Genomic DNA, 19,333 nt, shown 5'->3' with positions numbered 1-19,333 from the left:
GGTTTTCTTTGACAATTTGAAATAGTAGCAATATTGGTTCTAAATAGACCTCGAAAGATTAAGGATGCATATTGTTAGTTCCAGCGCAATCACTAAAAAGAAAACAAAGTATTTCTAGAAAGCCAATAGAATAAATTAAACATTAAAAAACATTTGATTAACACAAATGAAGGCAGGAAAGGACACACGGAGAACAAACAAAAACCAAAGTAAAACAAAACAGAAGGCACAGTGGGTAACCCAATGATATCAGTAATTACATGACATGTAAATATAAGGAAGTCCTACCCTCTATAATAATAAGAAAAAACAATTAAAATGGGCTAGAGACTTGAATGGAAACATTGCACAAAAAGATACACCAAGAGCCAAAAGCACATGAAAAGTTGCTCATCGTTATTAGTCATTGGGGAAATTCAAATTAAAACCACAAGGATAAACTATTGAATAGCTATTGAAGAACAGTTCTCCAGGTGACCTTGGATAAACCCAGTTCTCCCTCCTTTCTCACTTGTTTTCAAGAAAACCTGTAGAATATGTTGTGCATTTAATGGCCTGATATAGAGAGGAACTGGCTGGAACAGGCCGGCTCCCAGTCCTCCTTTAGAAGCAGATGTCTGTCAGTGCTGTAGCTCAGCGTGTCATGTTGTCCCTGAGATGTATGACCTAGGGCCCCTGAGATAGAAAGCCCAAGGTAGACCACCTTTCAGGATGCCTCATTGGTGGTGCAAGTAGGGCACACGTAGCTGAGACTTCATTTGCCCCGGGCAGCTTTCTGAGCCCTGGGGGACCAGCTCACAGGGAGTTCTAGGCTTCTGTTGTTCCTTGTAGCCCGCGTGTAAGTAATAAAGCCACTTCATGTAACTTGTTGCATGTGAGTGTTTCCTGTCGTATCAGACTCTCACAAGTTGATAATCAGTGATCAGAGAACCTACTTTACACTTACTAGATGGTTAAAATGTAAAAGAGTGACAACACCACGTGTGAATCAGCTGGAACTTTCATGGACTCTGAAATATAGCTGCTTGGAAATCAGTTTGGCCTTGTCTTATAAAGTTAGACATGCACTTATCAAATGACACGGCAATTTCACTTCTTGATATCTACCCAAAAGAAATAAAAACAGGCCTATACACAGGCTTGCACATGAATTTCAAAGGCGCTTCGAATAGTTCCAAGCTGGAAACAACCCCAATGCTTGTCAATAGATGAATAGATAAACTGAGATATGGTCATACAATAAAATTTCACTCAACAATAAAAAAGAATGAACTACTGATTCATGAGCATGGATGAATCTCCAAAACACGCTAAGTGAAAACAGTCAGATACAAAGAATATATACTGTATACTGTGATTCATATGAAGTTCTAGAACTAGCAATACTAATCCACAGTGCTAGAAATTATATTATCTCCACCCCGGGTTGGGATAGAGAAGGATTTTTAAAACAAGGCATGTAAAATGCTCAACATAAAAGAAGAGTGATAAATTAGACATTAAAATTAAGAACTTTTATTTAACAAAATAGGCTATGAAGAAAGTGAGAAGATAAGCCATAAACTTGAAGATGATATTTGTGATGCATGTGAGTGACAAAGTGGTAATATCCAGAAATATAAAGAACAGTTGCAATTCTATTAGAATAAGGCAAACAAAAGTGGCAAAAGAAAAGACATATAGGTAATAAACTTCAATAGTAATAATCAAAATGCCAAACAAGACTGAAAATGATTTGTTACATTATTTAACTGTTGAAAATTAAGACACACTGTAAAGGATATCTTTCATATATTGCTGGTCAAAATATAAATTGTTATTATAACAGTGTTAGAAAATAATTTTCTATTATTTTCTGAAGGTGAATGTTTGACCCAGAGGTTCCACACCTAGTGGCATGACAAAGAAATTGTTGCCTATGTGCATCAGGGGACTGGCAGAAAAATGTTTATACCACAACCTTTGTAACAAAACACACAAAACAGTGACTGAATTACATACAGCGTGGTATAGTCACACAATAGCACGCTGTGAGTCCAACTGGGGAAATCTGTTGAGTAAAGAGAGCAAGGCCCTGGTGACACCTTTTTATGAAAAAGAAAACAAGAAAAACGAAAAACAGTATTTTAGGTATATACATGTATAGAAAAAAACTGAAAAAAAAAACAAAAATGGAAGGAAGGAAATTGCACAGCTTCAGGGAAGATTTTACTTCTGGGGTGATAAGCAGAGGCCAGCGTAGGATGGGATCATGGAGGTGGATGTAAATTACTAGTAATGTTTTAGTGTAGGGGTCAGTAGGTGGCTACATGGATATTTCACTTTCATTATATTACGAAGTAATTAATGAAAGTTATCTGCTGTTTGTAAGAAGTGAACCTGAAACATGAGGTAGGACAGAAATTGAAACAAAAGAGGGTGTACTGGAGGTGGCAGGTTCAAACCTGGCCCCAGCCAAAAACTGCAAAAAAAAAAGAAACATGGGTTGGATCAGAGTGCATTGTTTATAGCACGGGTGAGTAATTTTTCATGAAATTTATTTCAGTATATGTGTATTTGTACATAGGTAGTGAGTCTTGATATAAAATATTAACATATTTCTTATTTTGAGTTGTGGCTGAAACAAGTTTGACAGCTAGTACCCCAAAGAGCCTCCTGCTGAAGTATACCAGCAGATATGCACAAAAATGTTCACAATGGGGGTGTTTGTTATGACAAATCAAAAAACGCATGCGAAGTATTCATAGGAAAATGGGGAAATATTCATACTGTGGAAAACTGTACAGCTCTGGAAAAATGAACAGAGCTTCTTCATTCATCAAAACAGATGAATCTCAAAAATAGAATACTGAGGCAGAAAAGCAGGTCATAGAAACATTACAGTGTCTAAAACTTAAAGGTAGGCAAACTAAACAACAGCTTAGGGATACACGCATACAGTAATAAAGAAAAGCAAAGGAATGATTAGCACACCCAGGAATGATTAGCACACCCAGGAATGATTAGCACACCTGGGTTACTTTGGGGATTGCATGAGGTTAGGGATGGACAGTGCTGGGACCAGCACAGGTCCACGGACGCTTTGAAGTACTGGGGGACACACAAACATGTTTTATTATTGTTGCTATTTAAATCATTAAATGTATGCTGTACATCAGCAGTCTCCAACCTCTCTGGCACCAGGGGACTGGTTTCATGGAAGACAATTTTTCACAAACGGGGTGGGTGAGAAGGTAGATAGAGCTCAGGGGGTGATTCCAGGGATGGGGAGTGGCTGTAAATACAGATGAAGCTGCTTTGCTTGACCACTCACTGGCTGTGTGGCCAGCTTCACTAAGTTTCATGGAAGGTGAATTTTCCACAGATGGGGTGGGAGCTGGGGGTTTTGAGGGGTGGGGTTTTCATGGGGTAGGGGAGGCAAGCTCTGCAGCTGGGCTCCTGATAGGCTGTGGGCTGTGGCCTGGGGTTTGGGACTCAGATGTATATATTCTTTTGCATGTTATGAGAAGCAGCTTGTACTCTCTAGTCCCTGCTCATTCTTCTATAATAGAAGATTGCCTTCTAAGTCTTAGGATTGGCATCCCCAGGAGGGACAGTTTCTCACCCTCCTGTCCATCTTCCCCACTGCTACCAGATAGGCCTTCCTAAATCACATCTGACATCAGACCACTGTCCTGCTCAAGCACCTTCTGTGGCTCCCCATTGCCAAACTCCCCAGCTTTATACATTTTCCCCCTTTGAAACAGCCTTCCCCTCCATCATGTTCTTTCAAGGCCCACACCAACCCAGGAATTTCTATTTTCCCATCTGGGCTCACACTATAGCCCTCTTTGGCCCCTTACGTCTGAGGCCTCCCAGTCAGAACTCTGTGACTGTAATGACATGAGGTCACAAAGCCCCTAGGAAGAAGAGGCCTAGCTCTCAGAGAGAATTCTGGGAGCTCTTGAGCTGGACTTGGGCTTTGGTGCTCAAGAGAGGTTCGGTGGAGACTATAGCTCCTTTCACCATGGTGAGACTTGACCACACAGCTCATTGGTCACTCTGGGAGGAGATGCCTGGGACTCTACCCAGAGCCTGGGAGCCTGCCTGCCCAACCAGGCAAAAATTGTACAGTTTGGGTGAATAAGAGCAGGAAAGAGTGGGCAGTGGGAACACAGCAGAGACTGAGACGATGTTTTGCAGTCTGTTTGTACCTGTTCCTCTTCACTCCATTTGCCCTAAAAGATTTGCACTGGGCTAGTGTGAATAGGCCCTGCTCTCTAGGTTGAGGAGTGTGTGTGACTTTATCTGTACCTAAGGGTGTAGAGCAAAGAGCATGGCCTTAAATGCAGGTTGGCTTGGTCAGTGACTAGCAGGGTCACTCACTTCCCTCTGGTCCGTACTTGTGTGTGGTAGATGTAATGAGTATCAGTTTGCCTGAGGAAAAACAAGGGATACCGTCAAATCCACCCAGTCTGCTACACACAGGTGGTCATGAGCCCTACTGAGACGGTGACGGTAAAAACATTTTCAAGTGTCAGGCAGTATGCAAGTATGATTTAATGTTCCCAGGCTGCTTATGTACTGGTGTGTGGAGGCAAGGTGAAGGAAAAAACAAGACCTGTTGATCTTGTAGACAGCACATTCCACAGTGGCCCTGGGTTTGTGGAAGGAGATGGAATCTAGATCCCTCTTATTGGTTTTGATTGATAGCATCCACCAAGATAAGGAAGTCCCTTCATAGTCCTAGATTTTTCAAAGTATTTGTAAGGCCAGGTGTGGTGGCTCATACCTGCAATTCTAGCACTCTGGGAGGCCAAGGCAGGAGGTCACTTAAGCTCAGAAATTTGAGACCATCCTGAGCAATGCGAGACCTCATCTCTACTAAAAAAAAAAAAAAAAAAAAAAATAGTAGGAAAAATTAGCTGGGAGTTGTGGTGGGCACCTGTTGACCCAGCTACTTGGGAGGCAGAGGCAGGAGGATGGCTTGAAGCCAGGAGTTTGAGGTTGCTATGAGCTAGGCTGAGACCATGGCAATCTAGCCCAGGCAACAGAGCAAGAATCTGTCTCAAAAAAACAAAGAAGTATTTTTCAAATTAGAAGTTACCTCTAAATATTATTGTTTTGTGCTAATTTAGAAGACCCACTGGGGTAAATTACAATAATCAATTCCCCAGAGTTCGATTATCCCTATTTCTGGGGTGATCTTAGTCCAAAAGCGCCCCTTGACAGATCGCTGCTCAGTGTCGCTGCCTTTTGTGCCTGAGTTCGGGCTTCCTTTGGCAGGTGGGGGCCTATGGGAGCACCCACCACTGTGCCAGCCGAGTGCACTGCATCCTTCCACCAAGCCTTGGGGATAGGAAGGATTCTCATTCCCATTTCACAGATGGAGAAATGGTTGCCCCAGAGAGGTTAGATAACTCACTGGTGGCAGCAGGTGGATGGGTGCGTACTGGAACGGCTTTGCCCTCTTCTGCTCTCCTGTCACCCTCTCCCCCCACCCCCCCACAGTGTGAGGAGATAAAGTCACCCGCGCAGAAATGCACACAGACCCTGCGGCACAGCAAGGAGGATCTGAATAGGATCAACCAGGCCATCCAGCGGCTGACAGCGGAGGGGGACAGCTCTGAGAGTCAGGTGAGGGGTGGGAGGAAGAGTGGCAGAGGGGTGGTGGCAGGAGGATGTCATGACAACCAGACACCTTCTCTGCCACTCCTTGGAGTGTGACTGTGAGTGTATGTGGTATTTACCTTTGCTTAGGACTCTGTATTTTAGGTGGTAAGTAATAAGCATGTAGGTAAATATGTACGAATGCATAGGCATGTTGTTGTCTTTTTCTAGGTATGTGTACATTTTTATGTCTGTGTTTTGTTTCTCTTGCTCGACATGAAGTTTGAGTCCATCTTCAGGAATTATAAGACATTACCTAGAAACCCAGTTTTCTGGGTTCTTTGTTAAAATGTGAAGATCGGTCAGTGTTAAACTATGATTCCCAAATGGTAACACTTGGCTAGGGAAGACAGGCCACTATCTATCTTCTCTCTTTTCTTCACATGGAGTATATGCTCCCTGATGCCACAGTCCCCACCACTCCCAATTGCATCCTTTGGTTGCGAGGCATAGGGTCATTTGCCATTTATCACCACCCTGGCTGCCCTGTTAGGATCCTTATGGTAAAGAAAAGGTGCTGAGCCTATGTCTCTAAAGCAGAACAATGGACAACTGAAAATATACAAGAGCTTCTGGGGATTTCAAGAAAATGGGAGGGGGCATTTTTGCGTGCATGAAATTGGGCACTCTTGATCTATGTTTAGTTATTGGCTTCCCCCCTTTTAATGCTTCCAGCCAGGCCCCTGTAGGGGGTGTTCCTTCTCCCACTCCCCTAGCCTCCTCTCCTTTGTCCTAGTAGCCCCTGTCAAGCCCCCCTGGCTCATGTCCCACTCCACAGAGAGAAGGGCTTCCTCTCTCAGTCTTTGCTCCCCTCCTGCAGATCAAGTATCTCAGACTCAGACGGACACTCACGCAGGATTTGTCTCCCTTGTCCAGGCACTGATAACTCTGAGGAGGGATGAGCTGCTCGTATCCTAAGGGGGCAGAATGACTGGGTGGGCTTGCTGTGGTTCAGGCTCCCACCAGCCACAGCCCCTGTGGTTTCCCAAGCAGCAGGCACACCTTGCCAGGACAGGCATTTGTCATTCATTTTTCTCTCCAGAGACTACAAATTCTAGGCTCCCGTAAGGAATGAATGGGTGTTCCTCCTGTTTTCCTTTTGAAACAATAACCCTAGCATTACATGCTGGAGAGCATTTGCTGCTTCCTGGATCCTAGCTCTTAATAGAAGTGTCACCATACTTGATGTAAAAGGCTCTCTTGCAGCCATCCCAGACGGCTGGTCCCACAGAATCACCCTGAGAGTAGAAGGGGGTGAGCAGGTTCTTTTTATCCTGCCCTAATGGCACAAACGCAAGTTTCCTACACTCACTCCTAACGACCGCTGACACTCTCCAATCCCTCCTTGGCACTCCAGCCTCTGAGAAAGTCTGATTCTGTGAGAGGGGTGAAGTAGAGGCCAAGGATGTTGTCTTGCCCTTGGCCTGCCTTTCACCCCCAGCCCTGCGAACTAGAGAAAGCTAAGGAGCAGCCAGCTCTGCAGGAAGAGTGTGCCTCGGGCAATGCCAAAGGCAAGCTGGCCTGGCTGGAGGCTGCCCTGCAGCAGGCCAAGCAGGACATGGTGCGGCAGCTGCGTGAGTACCAGGAGCTGATGGTTGTCAAGCTGGGCCTGGACTTTGAGATCGCCACCTACCGCAAGCTGTTGGCGGGCGAGGAGAGCAGGTGAGTGCTGGGACAGGCTTCAGAAGTGGGCAGGGGAGGGGAATGCAGGGGGTAGGCAGCCACCACCCTCGTCAGCCAGGAGTGGTGGGGAAAGATAACTTGGGCATCCAGGGATTTATTGTCCATGAGCCAATTTCCCCCCCATTATTTTAGAGCCCCTTTGAACAAAAAGTTAAAGGAGTGGGGTGACCCTTCAAGTCTTTTCCCCCCAGTGTTAGATAGTGGGGACAAGTTTGTCCACGGAGACAGCTGCAGGAACTAAGTGTTAGCCTGTGGGAAAGGTACCCAGAGTGACTGACTGCCTTCTGCACACTGCCCTTCTCCCAGGCCTGGAAAGGCAGGGTTAAGTGAACAGTTAGACCTGGTTTTTAACCCAGTAGACCACAGTAGGGAACAGAGACACCAGCATGAGTTGGGCATACCAGGCGCTGACCACTCACCTATTGCATGATCGCCTCCTTTAAACCCCATAAAAACCCTAGCGGGGTGGGGGCACCATATCCCTATTTTACAGACGAGGAAACCAAGTCTCAGAGAGGCTAAATGACAACCCCAAGCCACACAGGGAGAGAGTGAGGCTCGAACAATGTTCTTCAATAATTGAGTTACCTCCTCTGTGGTCTCCTTTAAAAGTTTAAGATGCCTCCCTCACGGTCTCACCTTCTAAGATCAGGGTAGGCCAGAGAAAGGGTGTATCTTTTGCTTTCTCCCTCCTCCAAGAAGTCATCAAGGAAAGTGGCTTATTTGAGTTTAAGGCAGGAGGGGGGAGTTTAAAGGCCTGGAAAGGGTGGTGGGGATCAGAGTCAAGGCACTGGCAGTGTGGAAAGACTGCCTGTTCCTGAAGCTCAGGAGTGTCTGCTGGAGAATGGAGGATGTCAAACCTGGCCACAAGAAGTATTCACCCGCTCCCTTCTTCTCCCCACAGGCTTGGTCTGGGATTTGGGGCAGGGAGCGTCTGTAAGTAGACAGCAGGCCTGGCTGGTCCCAGCACTCAGCTCCCCTTGTTTTCCTGGCCCTCATCCCCAAACCCCACCTGTGTGTGCCCGTGCTCTCCTAAGACAGAAGCAGTGTGTTTCTGTCCTGTGTCTGAGACTGCTCCCCTTTTGTCCTTTTGGGGGTGATTTTGTGTGTTTGTGTGTGTTGAGGGTGTCTAGAGTCTGTTCTTTGGGGAACGGGGTCTGTGTATCTCTTCTTTGGGGGCAGTTTGCACACCTGTCTCTTGGCGGGGCGGAGGGTCTGTGCATCTGTCGACTGGAGGAGAAGTCTGTATGTCTGTCTGCTGCGGCGGGGGTGAGGCCCGGGAGGACTTCCCTCCTTCCGACGCCGCTCTCTGCTCAGCCCCCGGCAGCAGCGTTCCTGCCAGTGGGCCCCGCCCGGACTCCCGCCCTGGCTCCCTGGAGACGAGCGCCCCTGGCGGCGGCTGCGCGCTCTGCGGCTCCGACGGCTGTGCCGGGGACTTCAGCTGTGGCGGCCCCTGCGGATGTTGAGCCCTTCCGCCCAGCTCTGAAGAAGACAAAGAACCCCAGCTTCTGACCCTAGAGGCTTGACCTTTTGTCTCAGGGCCCCCTCCTGTGGAGCTGCCCCCATCTCTCCTCTGCCTCTTGCCCCCCACCCCGGAGCGTAAGGTGTTGGAGCACAGCTTAACAGCAGAACCATCGCAGACCCGTCCCCAGTGCGGAGATAGCGGACCCTGGTGCCATTGGGTTGGCCTATGGCTTACCTGGACCCAGCACCCTACTGTTATGAACTGCCCCCACCCCTCTTTTCCAGGGACTACTCCTCTGCAATAAACATTGCGCAGTGGGCAGAGCTGCCAGGGTGTCTGACCTGGATTCCCCTGGCCGTTCATTCCCAGAGCACAGACAGACATGCTTAATTGGGGATCAGAGGGTTAACAGTACCAGGAAGCAAGCCTTCTCTTGTGTTAGGTGGGTCCTGGTAACTTAAGTTTATGGTGATTTGATATTATAGTACATTGTGTGTGTGTGCGCGAGTGAGCTCTCACAAGGCCCTGGGGAAAGTGAGAGAAGCAGTTAATTCATGCAGGAGAGTCTAGGGGTCCACCTTCTGCTTGTATGGGCAGAGGAGCTGAGAAAGTCATTCGCTGGTCCATTCATTCACTCATGGATCCATTCACTTTACAAATCCTTGTTGAATGGCCTCATAGTGCTTGGCATTTGACAGTGAGCAACACACCCTCTGGTCCTGGCCCCCTGCAGGTGAGGTGTTAGGTGGAAGGCAGGCTGGACACAAACAGACCAGAAGGAGAACAGGGCTCTGGAGGACAGGCTCCTCACAGATTGGGGTTGGGGGGATATGAACACATTTGGGTGGCCCGGGCCTTGATTCTAGTTTAACAAGTGAGCTGGTGGTGGCAGGGGAACAACTTAGCAGGGTGAAAGACAGCGTGGGCTTTGGAGTTGGATAGAGGCTCTGACTCGGCCTTTACTTCCCTATACGGGGAGTAGTTTGGTCTGATTTTTCACAAGGCAACTGGACTTTGGAGGGCAGAAGATAGTCCAGTTTAGTTGGTAGGGTGGCCAGAGAAAGGCTGGGTTTCTGGCCTGTCCTTGCCACACAAGCTGGAGAGAAGCTTCCGTTCCGTGAGTTCACATTCTTTTCTATTGCACAAAGGATTACATCATCAATGCATCTTGGGAACAACAGTTCCTACTTTCTATGTCCCTGGGTGGGGCTAAGGTGCGTCATTGCCAGAGGCTTTGGCTTTACCTTTTAAGGTACTCTAGTGCCAGTGTGTCTGCTGTGTTTCTGCTGGGTCCCTGCCCAGAGAACAGATATCCAAAAGGTCTTCTTCTGGATAAACAGAACAGCCTCATGCAAGAGGAATGGGATGGAAACTGGGCTGGCAAGCTGCTCCTCACCTGACAGGTAGAGGACGTGGCCCCATAGGGCTCACACATCAGTCCCAGTCAATCCATACTGACCCGCTCCATTTGTATAAATATTCTTACCGACACTCCCAAAGCAAAACAGCTGCCTGAAAGCAGAGTTGCCCAGCTCTCTGTTCCTTGCATTTTGGTAGAAAGTAATGAAATTCTGTGATTTTGAAGGCCACTTTTCTCCACTCATCTCCTACTGGATGATCATGTCAACAAAGGGACTTTGTCACCAAGGACTGAGGGCAGGATGTACATTCTGCTATCTGCATCACTGGGGACTGGCTGCCCACATTTCTCCTCTAACTCTAAGCCTGGACTTACCTGATGTCATTCCAGGAGATCCCAAGGGCTTTGGGGTTAGGTTTGAGCCTCTTCCTGGGCCAGGGCCATGTAGGTCACTAGCAGTGTTTGTAGTTTGGGGACTGATTTTCTGAGAGGCTGCCCTGGCCATATGCCTCATTCCAGCCTGGGGTGGGAGACAAGTGCCTGGTGCTTTTATGGAAAGTCATTCACCAGCCCATTTATAAGCTTTGTGACTCAGAGTGACTTCCAAAGGGAAGGGGGGTGTCACCAGTTCAGTTGTTGCTCCTCAGCAGAGGGGGACCAGAAGGGGTCAGTCCTCTAGGTTCCCTATGTCTGCTTCACACTTTATAGCACTGAAACTCATCAGATGCTAACTTAGCCGTGTTCACTTTGCTGAGCCCCTCAAGGGTGGTGACTGTCTCATCCATCTATCACTCAGTGGATGTGAACTGGCTGAGGCTCTGTGGTCCTGGTTGCTCTGCCCTGCCCCGGAGGATATGGGCCTTGTTTTTCTACCATTACTATTTCTCATCCTATATAACCCCCTATGGAGTTTAAGTGCATTCATTCCTGCTGTGATTCCAGCTGCAAGATAACAATCAGACCAGCCTGGAGTAGGGATGGAAGGGCCTGGATTCTGTTCCCTGTCTTGCTCTTACCTTGACCAAACTGTTCATCTGTTTCTGAGCCTCATTCCTGCTCTTCCCCAGATCCAAATGGTGAATCTAAATGTTTTCCTCTTATTCCCTCCTTACTCAGCTTCTCTGAGCTGAATTTTACAGTAAAATAGAATACCTATCATAGGATTGTTTGAGAATTAAAGATACTGCTGTTTGTAAAGTGCTTAAAACACAGAAAGAGTTATATCTGTATAATTAATACTTTTCTTAACTGGCTCCTCTGCCCATACAAGTGGATTGTGGATCCCAGACTAGACCCTCCTAGAGCATGAATTAATTGCTTCCCCACTTTCCCCACAGAAAGAGTTATATTTGTGTAATTAATACTTTGGAAAGGTTTTGAGCACCTTTAAAGAAGGTTCTGCAAAGTCTGAGGTCAGCTGACCTCCCTCTGGCCCATCTGGAGAAGAGTGATGGCAGGGCAGGAAGAGTAGCAGGCAAGCCCAGGGGTTGCAGCGAGGCTCTGCCTTCCTAGCCAGAGGGCACCTCCCCAGGATGATGCCTGGTGGTGCCTGTCCACCGCTGCTCCCACCTTAGCCCAATTCTCCATTTGTGACCCCTGCCTCAGACACATGGGTGTCCTGCCTCAGGATACAGATGCCAGGAGATATGCATACACCTGGATGTAATCATATTGTCCACTCGAAGACAGCTGCCTGTAGACACAGCAGCGCAGAGTGAATATACAGACAGCAGGTACACGCACTGCACAGCTGCCCGGAATCCAGATGCCCCATTTCCCTCCAGCGCCTAATCCTGTCCCACTTCTCCTAAGGAATAACAGAGCTTTTAATTGGTAAGAGACACCAGCAGCCATCTAGTCCAAACATTTTATTTCATTAGCAAATACGCTAAGGCCCAGAAAGGGGAGGTGTCCTGCTATAGGCCACACAGTGAAGTGTCATGTTTTCTTCACCCGTCTGCACCATGGTCGTTGTGTATTTGATTCATCTCCCATTGCTCCTCTGCCCAAGCTTGAGAGTGGAAACCTAGAGGGAGACAGAGTTGTGCAGCTGCAGTGGAAAAGAGCTAGAAGGAGGGAGAGGGTGAGGTATGGCAGGTCACCAAGGCCCAGCTGGGTGGATGTGACCAGTGAGACAGGAAGGGGCAGAGTTGTAGTTGGCTTCTGGACTGGGGAGGACTGGGAGACTAGAGCTGGTTGGGCCTCATGTCTTGACCCCTGACAGGGACTCCCCTTGAGCTGTGTGGTGTCACAACATAGAGGGCTGGTTGGGAGGATTACACACTCTGGAATTCTCCAGGGTTCTGTCTTGCTCCAGATTCCATCAGTAATGGCCAGGAGACCTTGGCTTGGTCCTACCCCTTACACAAACCTTTGTCTTTTCAGACCACCCATCTCTGGTCTCTCAATATTCCTAATTATTCCTATTGCTCTGAGTGGTACAAGTGGGGAACTTCCATTTCTGCTCCATTCTCTGGGCCTTGGACTGGAAGTTTAGAGATTCACCAGCTGTAAAGATGTTTGTTCAGTGACTCACCTTGGTCCATCTGCCATCTTCCCACCTCTACCCACCAGCTATGATATCCTGACCCCTGTCAGGTGAATATATCCCTGCATGAAGGAGCTGGACTGCCCTGGCAATAGTGGAGATTTCTCTGTGTATTTGCAATCTCTGATCACAGATAGAAGTGTAATAAGAGGCTGGCCATGGCCCTAATCCTGGAGGGACTTCTACTTTACATTCTGCAAAAGAATAATACTAATGATAAGGCACATGGAATGATTATTTTTGTGGCACGTACTGTTTAAGTATTTTATGTATTTGGAATTGCTTAATGAATTAGATGCTCTTTATATCATCCTCATTCTAGAGACATGCATGGAAACAGGCATAGAGAAGGTGGGTACATTGTTGAGATCACTCAGCCAGGAAAGACCAGAGCCCCTGGCTCGAGCCTGTGCTTCTACCTTGATGTTGCCAAATCATCTTCTTGGCATGTGCTTTCTGTCCTTGAGGGAATGTATCAGCTATGGCGGGTCTCCAAACCCCAGAATGACTCCATTAAAAACAAAAAGCCATATTGAAGGCTTTTTGAAATGTTAAATCATATTCATGTATTCATCCCTTAAAGAATTCCAATAAATTACTCAGGCATGAGTTTTTCCCACCAAAGCAATGAGTGATCTTTCCTTAAGCGCTGAGTTTTTATTATCCATCAGTTTACAGATGTGCATAGGACGCTTTCTGGGAGGCGGCTGTGTTTGGTGACATGAGCACTGGAGACACACATAGGGTTTGAACCACCAAATTCAGTGAGAGACCCTACTCCAGTTATTGTCTCTGAGTTCTGGTTTCTTCATCTGCAAGATGTATCATCATTGTGGTGTGGATAAAGTTACATCACACAGGGGCTTCGCACAACACTTGACTAGGTCCGAGACTGGTATGAGGTGAGGGAGAGAATTAGGGAGACTCCAGGCCTGGGTCTTTCTCTGCCCCATGTAACTTTGGGGGCCCCACTGAGTCCCAGTCCCTAAGGAGGTTAGCAGAGATGCAGACGAGACTCAGGGTTGGTTACATTGATTTATTGGAAATACAGATGAAGAATACAGGGCAGAGGAGGAAGGAGAGTGGATGGGGGCTCTGGCCATTGGTGCCCTGGCAGCCCAGGGTAAGGTGCTGGTCCTCTCTGCCTCTGAGCCCCCTTTCTGGGAGCTCCAAGGGAATTCCTTTCTTGGGTAGCCTATCCCAGTCTGGGGCTTTGGAATCAAGGAGTAGAGGGTCACATGGGGAAACGAGAGGCCAGGAGCAGGAGAGACCTTTCACAGTGCAGGAGAAGGGGCTGAGCGCTTGCTCCAGGCACCTGGCCTGGGGTAGGGGGTGAGATGGGCAGGGCTGGACTTGGGGGCTTAACATTTCCTGCAGCTGCTGCTGCAGGAACCCATGCCTAAGGAACTGACGCCGCAAGACCCCACTCCGCAGGTACCCAGGCCACAAGACCTGACTGAATTGCAAGGCGCGCACATCCCGGTGCTCACCGCCAGGTTCCCGGTGCAGGGGGCGCTGCATACACTGCCTGTCACGGGCCGGGAGCCAGACACGCACAGGTCTCCGCACACGACCCCGCCCCGGGAGCTGCTGACACCTGTGAACCCCCAAGGCTGAGTAAGAATTCTGGGGGGCGAGCCGTTCCCCCTCCCTGACCACCAGCCCTGGCCAAACTCTGGGCTCTGGATATTAAATGTCAGGAGCATCTTTAGTTGACAATTCTAGGTCCATCTAGTCTGAAAGCTGTGATCGTCCCTATTGCCCCCAAGTCCCTCCTGCTGGGATGCCAACCCATTCCCACATCTGCTCTCAGTGAAACCCCTCCTTCCAGATTGTGCCCTCCATCCCAGGGAGAAACTAAGTCCATCCAACACCAGGCCCAAATACTCACAGACATTCACAGCCCCAACGCCTTCACACAGTCTGAGGGTGGAAGAGAAAGAGGCAGCTTTAGTAACCAGGCCAAAGTGGCTAACACAGTAGGGTCCCCAACTGGTCAAGGAATTAGGGTCAGAGAGTCTGAGGGAGCACCCTGCACTTACTAGACACTCACCCCAAAAGTGAAAAAAAATAGGGTTCTTCCCACAGAGCCTTAGCCACTGGGGGTAAGATAGGGCTTGTGCAAGGAATAGGGACCAGTGGCTCTGACCCAAGCTGGACCTACCTCTGCTCCTCGCCCTCCAGCAGGCGCCTGTAGGTGGCGATCTCGATGTCCAGGCCCAGCTTGGAGTTCATCACCTCCTGGTACTCCTTGAGCAGGCAGGCCATGTCCTGCTTGGCCTTCTGCAGGGCGCTCTCCAGCTCAGCCAGCTTACAGCGGGCGTCACTGAGGGCTGCCTCGCCCTGCTGCTCAGACTGGGTCACGGCAGCCTCCAGCTTGGAGTTCTGGGGGCCCAGAAGAGAACAAGATTCATTATGGTTCTAGGTCTCTCTGTCCATTACCTGAATTTGTACAGTTTTACCACCCAGCTGAGAACACCCCAGAAACAGGGCCTCTGGCCTTATCACATGGGTGTCCTCGAGTGACCAGAACAAGGGACTCTACGTATACAAATGGGCATGGAATGAATGGTGAGACCCAGATAGGGCACACCCGGGCTCTGTGACACAGGGGTAGGGCCTCAGCCTCTGTGGTCTTGGGCACAGGGGACCCATACCTGGCACTTGGCATTCTCCACCTCGGCCGTCAGCCTCTGGATCATGCGGTTCAGCTCGTTGATCTCCTCCTTGGTGCGGCGCAGGGTCTCCCCGTGCCTGATCACCGTGGCCTTCATCTCCTCACACTGGGGGAAGCAGAGACGCTCATGAGGCTCGGGATGGGACATGTCATCCATTCAGGACAGCAGGGTGATTGTGCAGGTTGTGCAGTGCTCAGCCTGTGCAACCACACGTGGCAGTCCCGCCTTGCCACCCCAACCTCATGGAGGCAGCCCTTGTCTTACCATCCCTGGGATCAGAGTCCCCGGACTGAAGAAGCCTTTTCTAATAAGACACCTTGCATCCCTCCCACTGCCATGTCTAGGAGACAGGTGTCCTGTGCCACTCACCTTGCTGCGGTACCAGGACTCGGCCTCGGCCCGGCTACGGCTGGCAATGTCATCATACTGGGCCTTAATCTCGGCAATGATGCAGTCCATGTTCAGGTCTCGGCTGTTGTCCATCTTGACAACCACCGAGGTGTCTGAGATGTGGGCGTGGAGAACGCGGATCTCCTGCGGGAGGTGGGGAGAGGGGTGGTAGGAGCTCATTTAGGCCACAGCCCCACCCACCATAGTCTGTGCACCTCTTCTCAGACCTTCCCTGACCCTCGGGCCCTGCCACCTCACAGCCTCCCCCGTTTCAGAGGCTTATGGACTGCAGCGCCCACCACATCCCTGCCCAACAGGTCAACCCCCACCCAACTTCCCTCTCCTCTGCTGGCTGCAGATTTCTGCCTGGCCCACGACCCCGCACCTCCTCATACAGCCGCCTCAGGAAGTCGATCTCCTGGGTCAGGGCCTCCACGTTGGCCTCCAAGTCTGACTTGCGAAGGTAGGCACAGTCCACGTCCTAGAAAGGTGGGGAGTGTGGCAGCTCAGAGGGCCCTGGACGTCTAGTCCACAAACTCCTGTCTCCCCTCACCCACTCCACATGGCCAGGGCTGCGGGCTCCCTAGTGCTCCCATTCGCACCTCGACCCCCTTCCTTCTGCCCCTTCCTGGGATGACCTGGCATCCCCGTTCCCTCTGAGAACAGACCTCTTCATGCCTGGGAGATGCCTCGCCAGTCTCTCCCCTGTATCCCTGACACACCATCTCCTCCCCTCTCCTGCTCTAAGAAGCCTGTGCAGACTGGGTCCCAGCTCTGTCACCTGGCCCTTCCCTCTTCCCCAGTGATCCTCCAGGGGCCACATTGCCAATACTGGCTCTGCTCCACTCTCCCCAAAGACCCTGGGATTGTGTCCTCAAATGTGAGACAGTCTGCAGTGTCCCTCAACACAGTCTGAAGCTGCCATGGCTCCAGGGGACCTTGGCCACAGACCACGGCCTCAGAAGGAGAGTAAGTCATCTAGAGGTCAATGCAGCCGTGCCCCTGTCCAGGGCAGCGACAGGTGGATATTCCCAGGTTGCTGCCTTTGTCAAAGGCGTGGGTGCCACCCCGGCTGGCCTGCCTCTTTGGGAATTTCCCAGCCTGGTTTGGAAAGGTCATTTCAGCCCACCCTGAAGTTGAGTCCCCTCCATCACCCCAAGAAGAGTCTGTCATTCTCAGATCCGAGTGTCTGTGTTTCCCACTCTCATGTTACTCACCTTCTTCAGAGCCACAAACTCATTCTCAGCTGTTGCTCTCAGGGAAACTTCTTCCTCATACCTGAGATCAAAGAGAGGAGAGGGCAGAGAGGGGGATCGGGGAAGGACAGGGCTCTGCAGAACCCATAGCCCCTCATATGACTGAAGGTGGCATTATTAGGAATCCCCTTTCTGGCTGGATTTGGGATATGTCTGGGATTCTCTCTCCACATTGTAGTGAAGGGTTGATTGAGAGTGCTAATCTTCCGGGACCTCCCAGTCCTATTCCCAGGGCTGCTATGAGGTCACATCAGGAAGCCCCAACCACAGACTTCTTTCCCACAGAGCAGGGGGAAGGAGAAGGCTGGAGGAGGGTGCACATAGCTCACGGGGAGCCACAGCTCTGCCAGCATCTGGGAGAGACTGCACAAGAAAGGGCTCCTGCAACACTCGGTCAGGCTGTGCTGCTCCTGAGCCTTCACCCTAGCTGGAAGTTCTTCTTATGGTCTAACCGGTGTGCGTATCCTACACCCACGTCTGTGCCCAGCAGCAGTCCTGTCCACACTCACTTCTTCTTGTAGCCCTCCAGCACCTCCTGCACGTGGTTGAGCTCCGCTGCCAACCTCCCACTGTCGGCCTCCACACACTCGGCCTCCCGCCTCAGCGTCTCCACGTAGCCCTCGAACAGCGGCTCCAGGTTGCTCTCGCAGCACTGGCGGTTCTGGTAGAACTGCCACTTGGTCTCCAGCAGCTTGTTCTGCTGCTCCAGGAAGCGCACCTGCCATTTGGGGTGGGGATGAGGGTCTGATGGCTCCTGACCCCCTTAAGCCAGCTCTGTGGGGTGATTGCTTTCAGGGGAACTCCCAAACCCAGAGCTCAGCAGAGTGGGCAGAGGTGGGCAGTGGGAGGCCAGGCCGCTCCTGGCTTTCCTGATCATGATCTATGTCTGGATTGCCAACGGGGATTGGATCTGTGCTGGGCTATGTCAGGGGAGCTGAGTCCTCCTGACCAGATGCGTCCCTGTGGCGTGTGTCAGGGCCACATAGAGGGCTCTGCCCCTTGCTGAGCTGCCAGTTGAGGCAGGAGTCCTCACAGGCAGAGCACCAGGTTCAGGTCACAGATGGGGTGCCTGGGGACAGGCCTAGGTAGGGAGCTGCTGTCACAGGCCACCCTGCCTCACTGCATGTGGCAGTCAAGGCACTGCAGCCTCTCTGGAGGAACACAGTCCCCAGCCCAGGGCTGTAAAAAACGTCTCTGAGTTCAGCAGCAGCTCTTGTATCCGTCCCCCAACCGCCTGAAGTCCAGCTGTGCTCCTGAGGTGTGGTCTGGGCACAACTGTGTCTGTAAGCTCAGCCTATCTGAAGTGTCAGCTGAGTCTTTCTGGGTCTGGACTGACTGTGTCTGTCTTCTGTCTGTGTGCCTCTGCCATCAGACAGGGATCTCAGGCAGACAGGCAGAAGCTCTTTCTGCTTCTGACTCCCCCTTCAGTGCCCAGGCCTGGCTGTGCACATGGGTGGGAGTTCAGGAAGGGAGTGATCCAGGCACCCACCTTGTCGATGAAGGCGGCAAACCTGCTGTTGAGGCACTTGATCTGCTCCTTCTCCTCGTGCTTGACGCACTGGGCGTTGGGGTCAATCTCCAGGTTGAGGGGCGTGAGGAGGGTCTCGTTGACCGACACGGTGGTGATGCAGGGTGGGCTAGGCCCGCACACGCCGCCTGAGCGGTACCCGAAGCTGCGACCGCAGGAGCCAGCGCGGAAGCCCCCGCAGACGCTGTGGCTGCCAAAGGCCCCGGGGAGGCCGCGGTAGCAGGAGATGCCGCGGTAGGGGGCGGCGGAGATGCAGCAGCGGCCGGGCCGGGGCCCGCAGGCTGAGACGCAGCTGAAGACGCGGCCGCCGAAGCCTGATCCGCAGGTCATGTTTCTTTTTTACGTCTGGGTTGCAGAGAATCCGATAAAGTTTCTGTAGTCCTAGTGGAAACTTCAATGTGCTGGTCAGGGCGACCGGGTCCTATATATGGTCTGATTCTGCAGGGGCTTGGCTATGGAATCGGCGCAATTTGTTCTTTATGGGCTTGGGTTGTCGGCCAGGTCCAGCGCCTCTCCAGAACGTGGTTTAAGGGTGGAGTGGACTGCACCTTCCTCTTTGTAAAGGAGGCCAGTCCCTGGGTGCAGGGCACTCAGTGCGTTTCATCTTCAAAGTGCCTGGCCAGCAGGTTATGCGTCCAGCTGCTGTCAGTGGGGGGCAGGGCAGGGCAGGGAGGGGCGGGAGAGGAATGGGGCCTGGGGGAGGGGAGGAGGAAGGGACCTATGCGGTGAGTGTGATGTGGGGAGGAGGGGAAAGACTGAGGATTTAACACATGATA

General features: G+C 50.6%; 1 protein-coding gene across 1 annotated transcript; it reads right to left on the bottom strand.

Moving 5' to 3' along the window:
* Positions 1-13,828: 13,828 nt before the first annotated feature.
* Positions 13,829-19,099, bottom strand: LOC128562713 (keratin, type II cuticular Hb1). The gene is made up of 9 exons (XM_053557932.1): positions 18,519-19,099; positions 17,539-17,747; positions 16,991-17,051; positions 16,159-16,254; positions 15,753-15,917; positions 15,363-15,488; positions 14,870-15,090; positions 14,597-14,628; positions 13,829-14,302 (listed from the first exon to the last, which is right to left on the bottom strand). Exons 1-9 carry the CDS (start codon positions 18,885-18,887, stop codon positions 14,067-14,069), a joined length of 1,515 nt encoding a protein of 504 aa, XP_053413907.1. The 5' UTR covers positions 18,888-19,099; the 3' UTR covers positions 13,829-14,066.
* Positions 19,100-19,333: the final 234 nt, after the last annotated feature.

The sequence above is a fragment of the Nycticebus coucang genome, chromosome 12 (genome assembly GCF_027406575.1).
Source record: "Nycticebus coucang isolate mNycCou1 chromosome 12, mNycCou1.pri, whole genome shotgun sequence".
In the NCBI taxonomy this organism is placed as follows: domain Eukaryota; kingdom Metazoa; phylum Chordata; class Mammalia; order Primates; family Lorisidae; genus Nycticebus; species Nycticebus coucang.
Note: the sequence above shows the minus strand (reverse complement) of the source record. Positions and strands in the feature narration are given on the sequence as shown.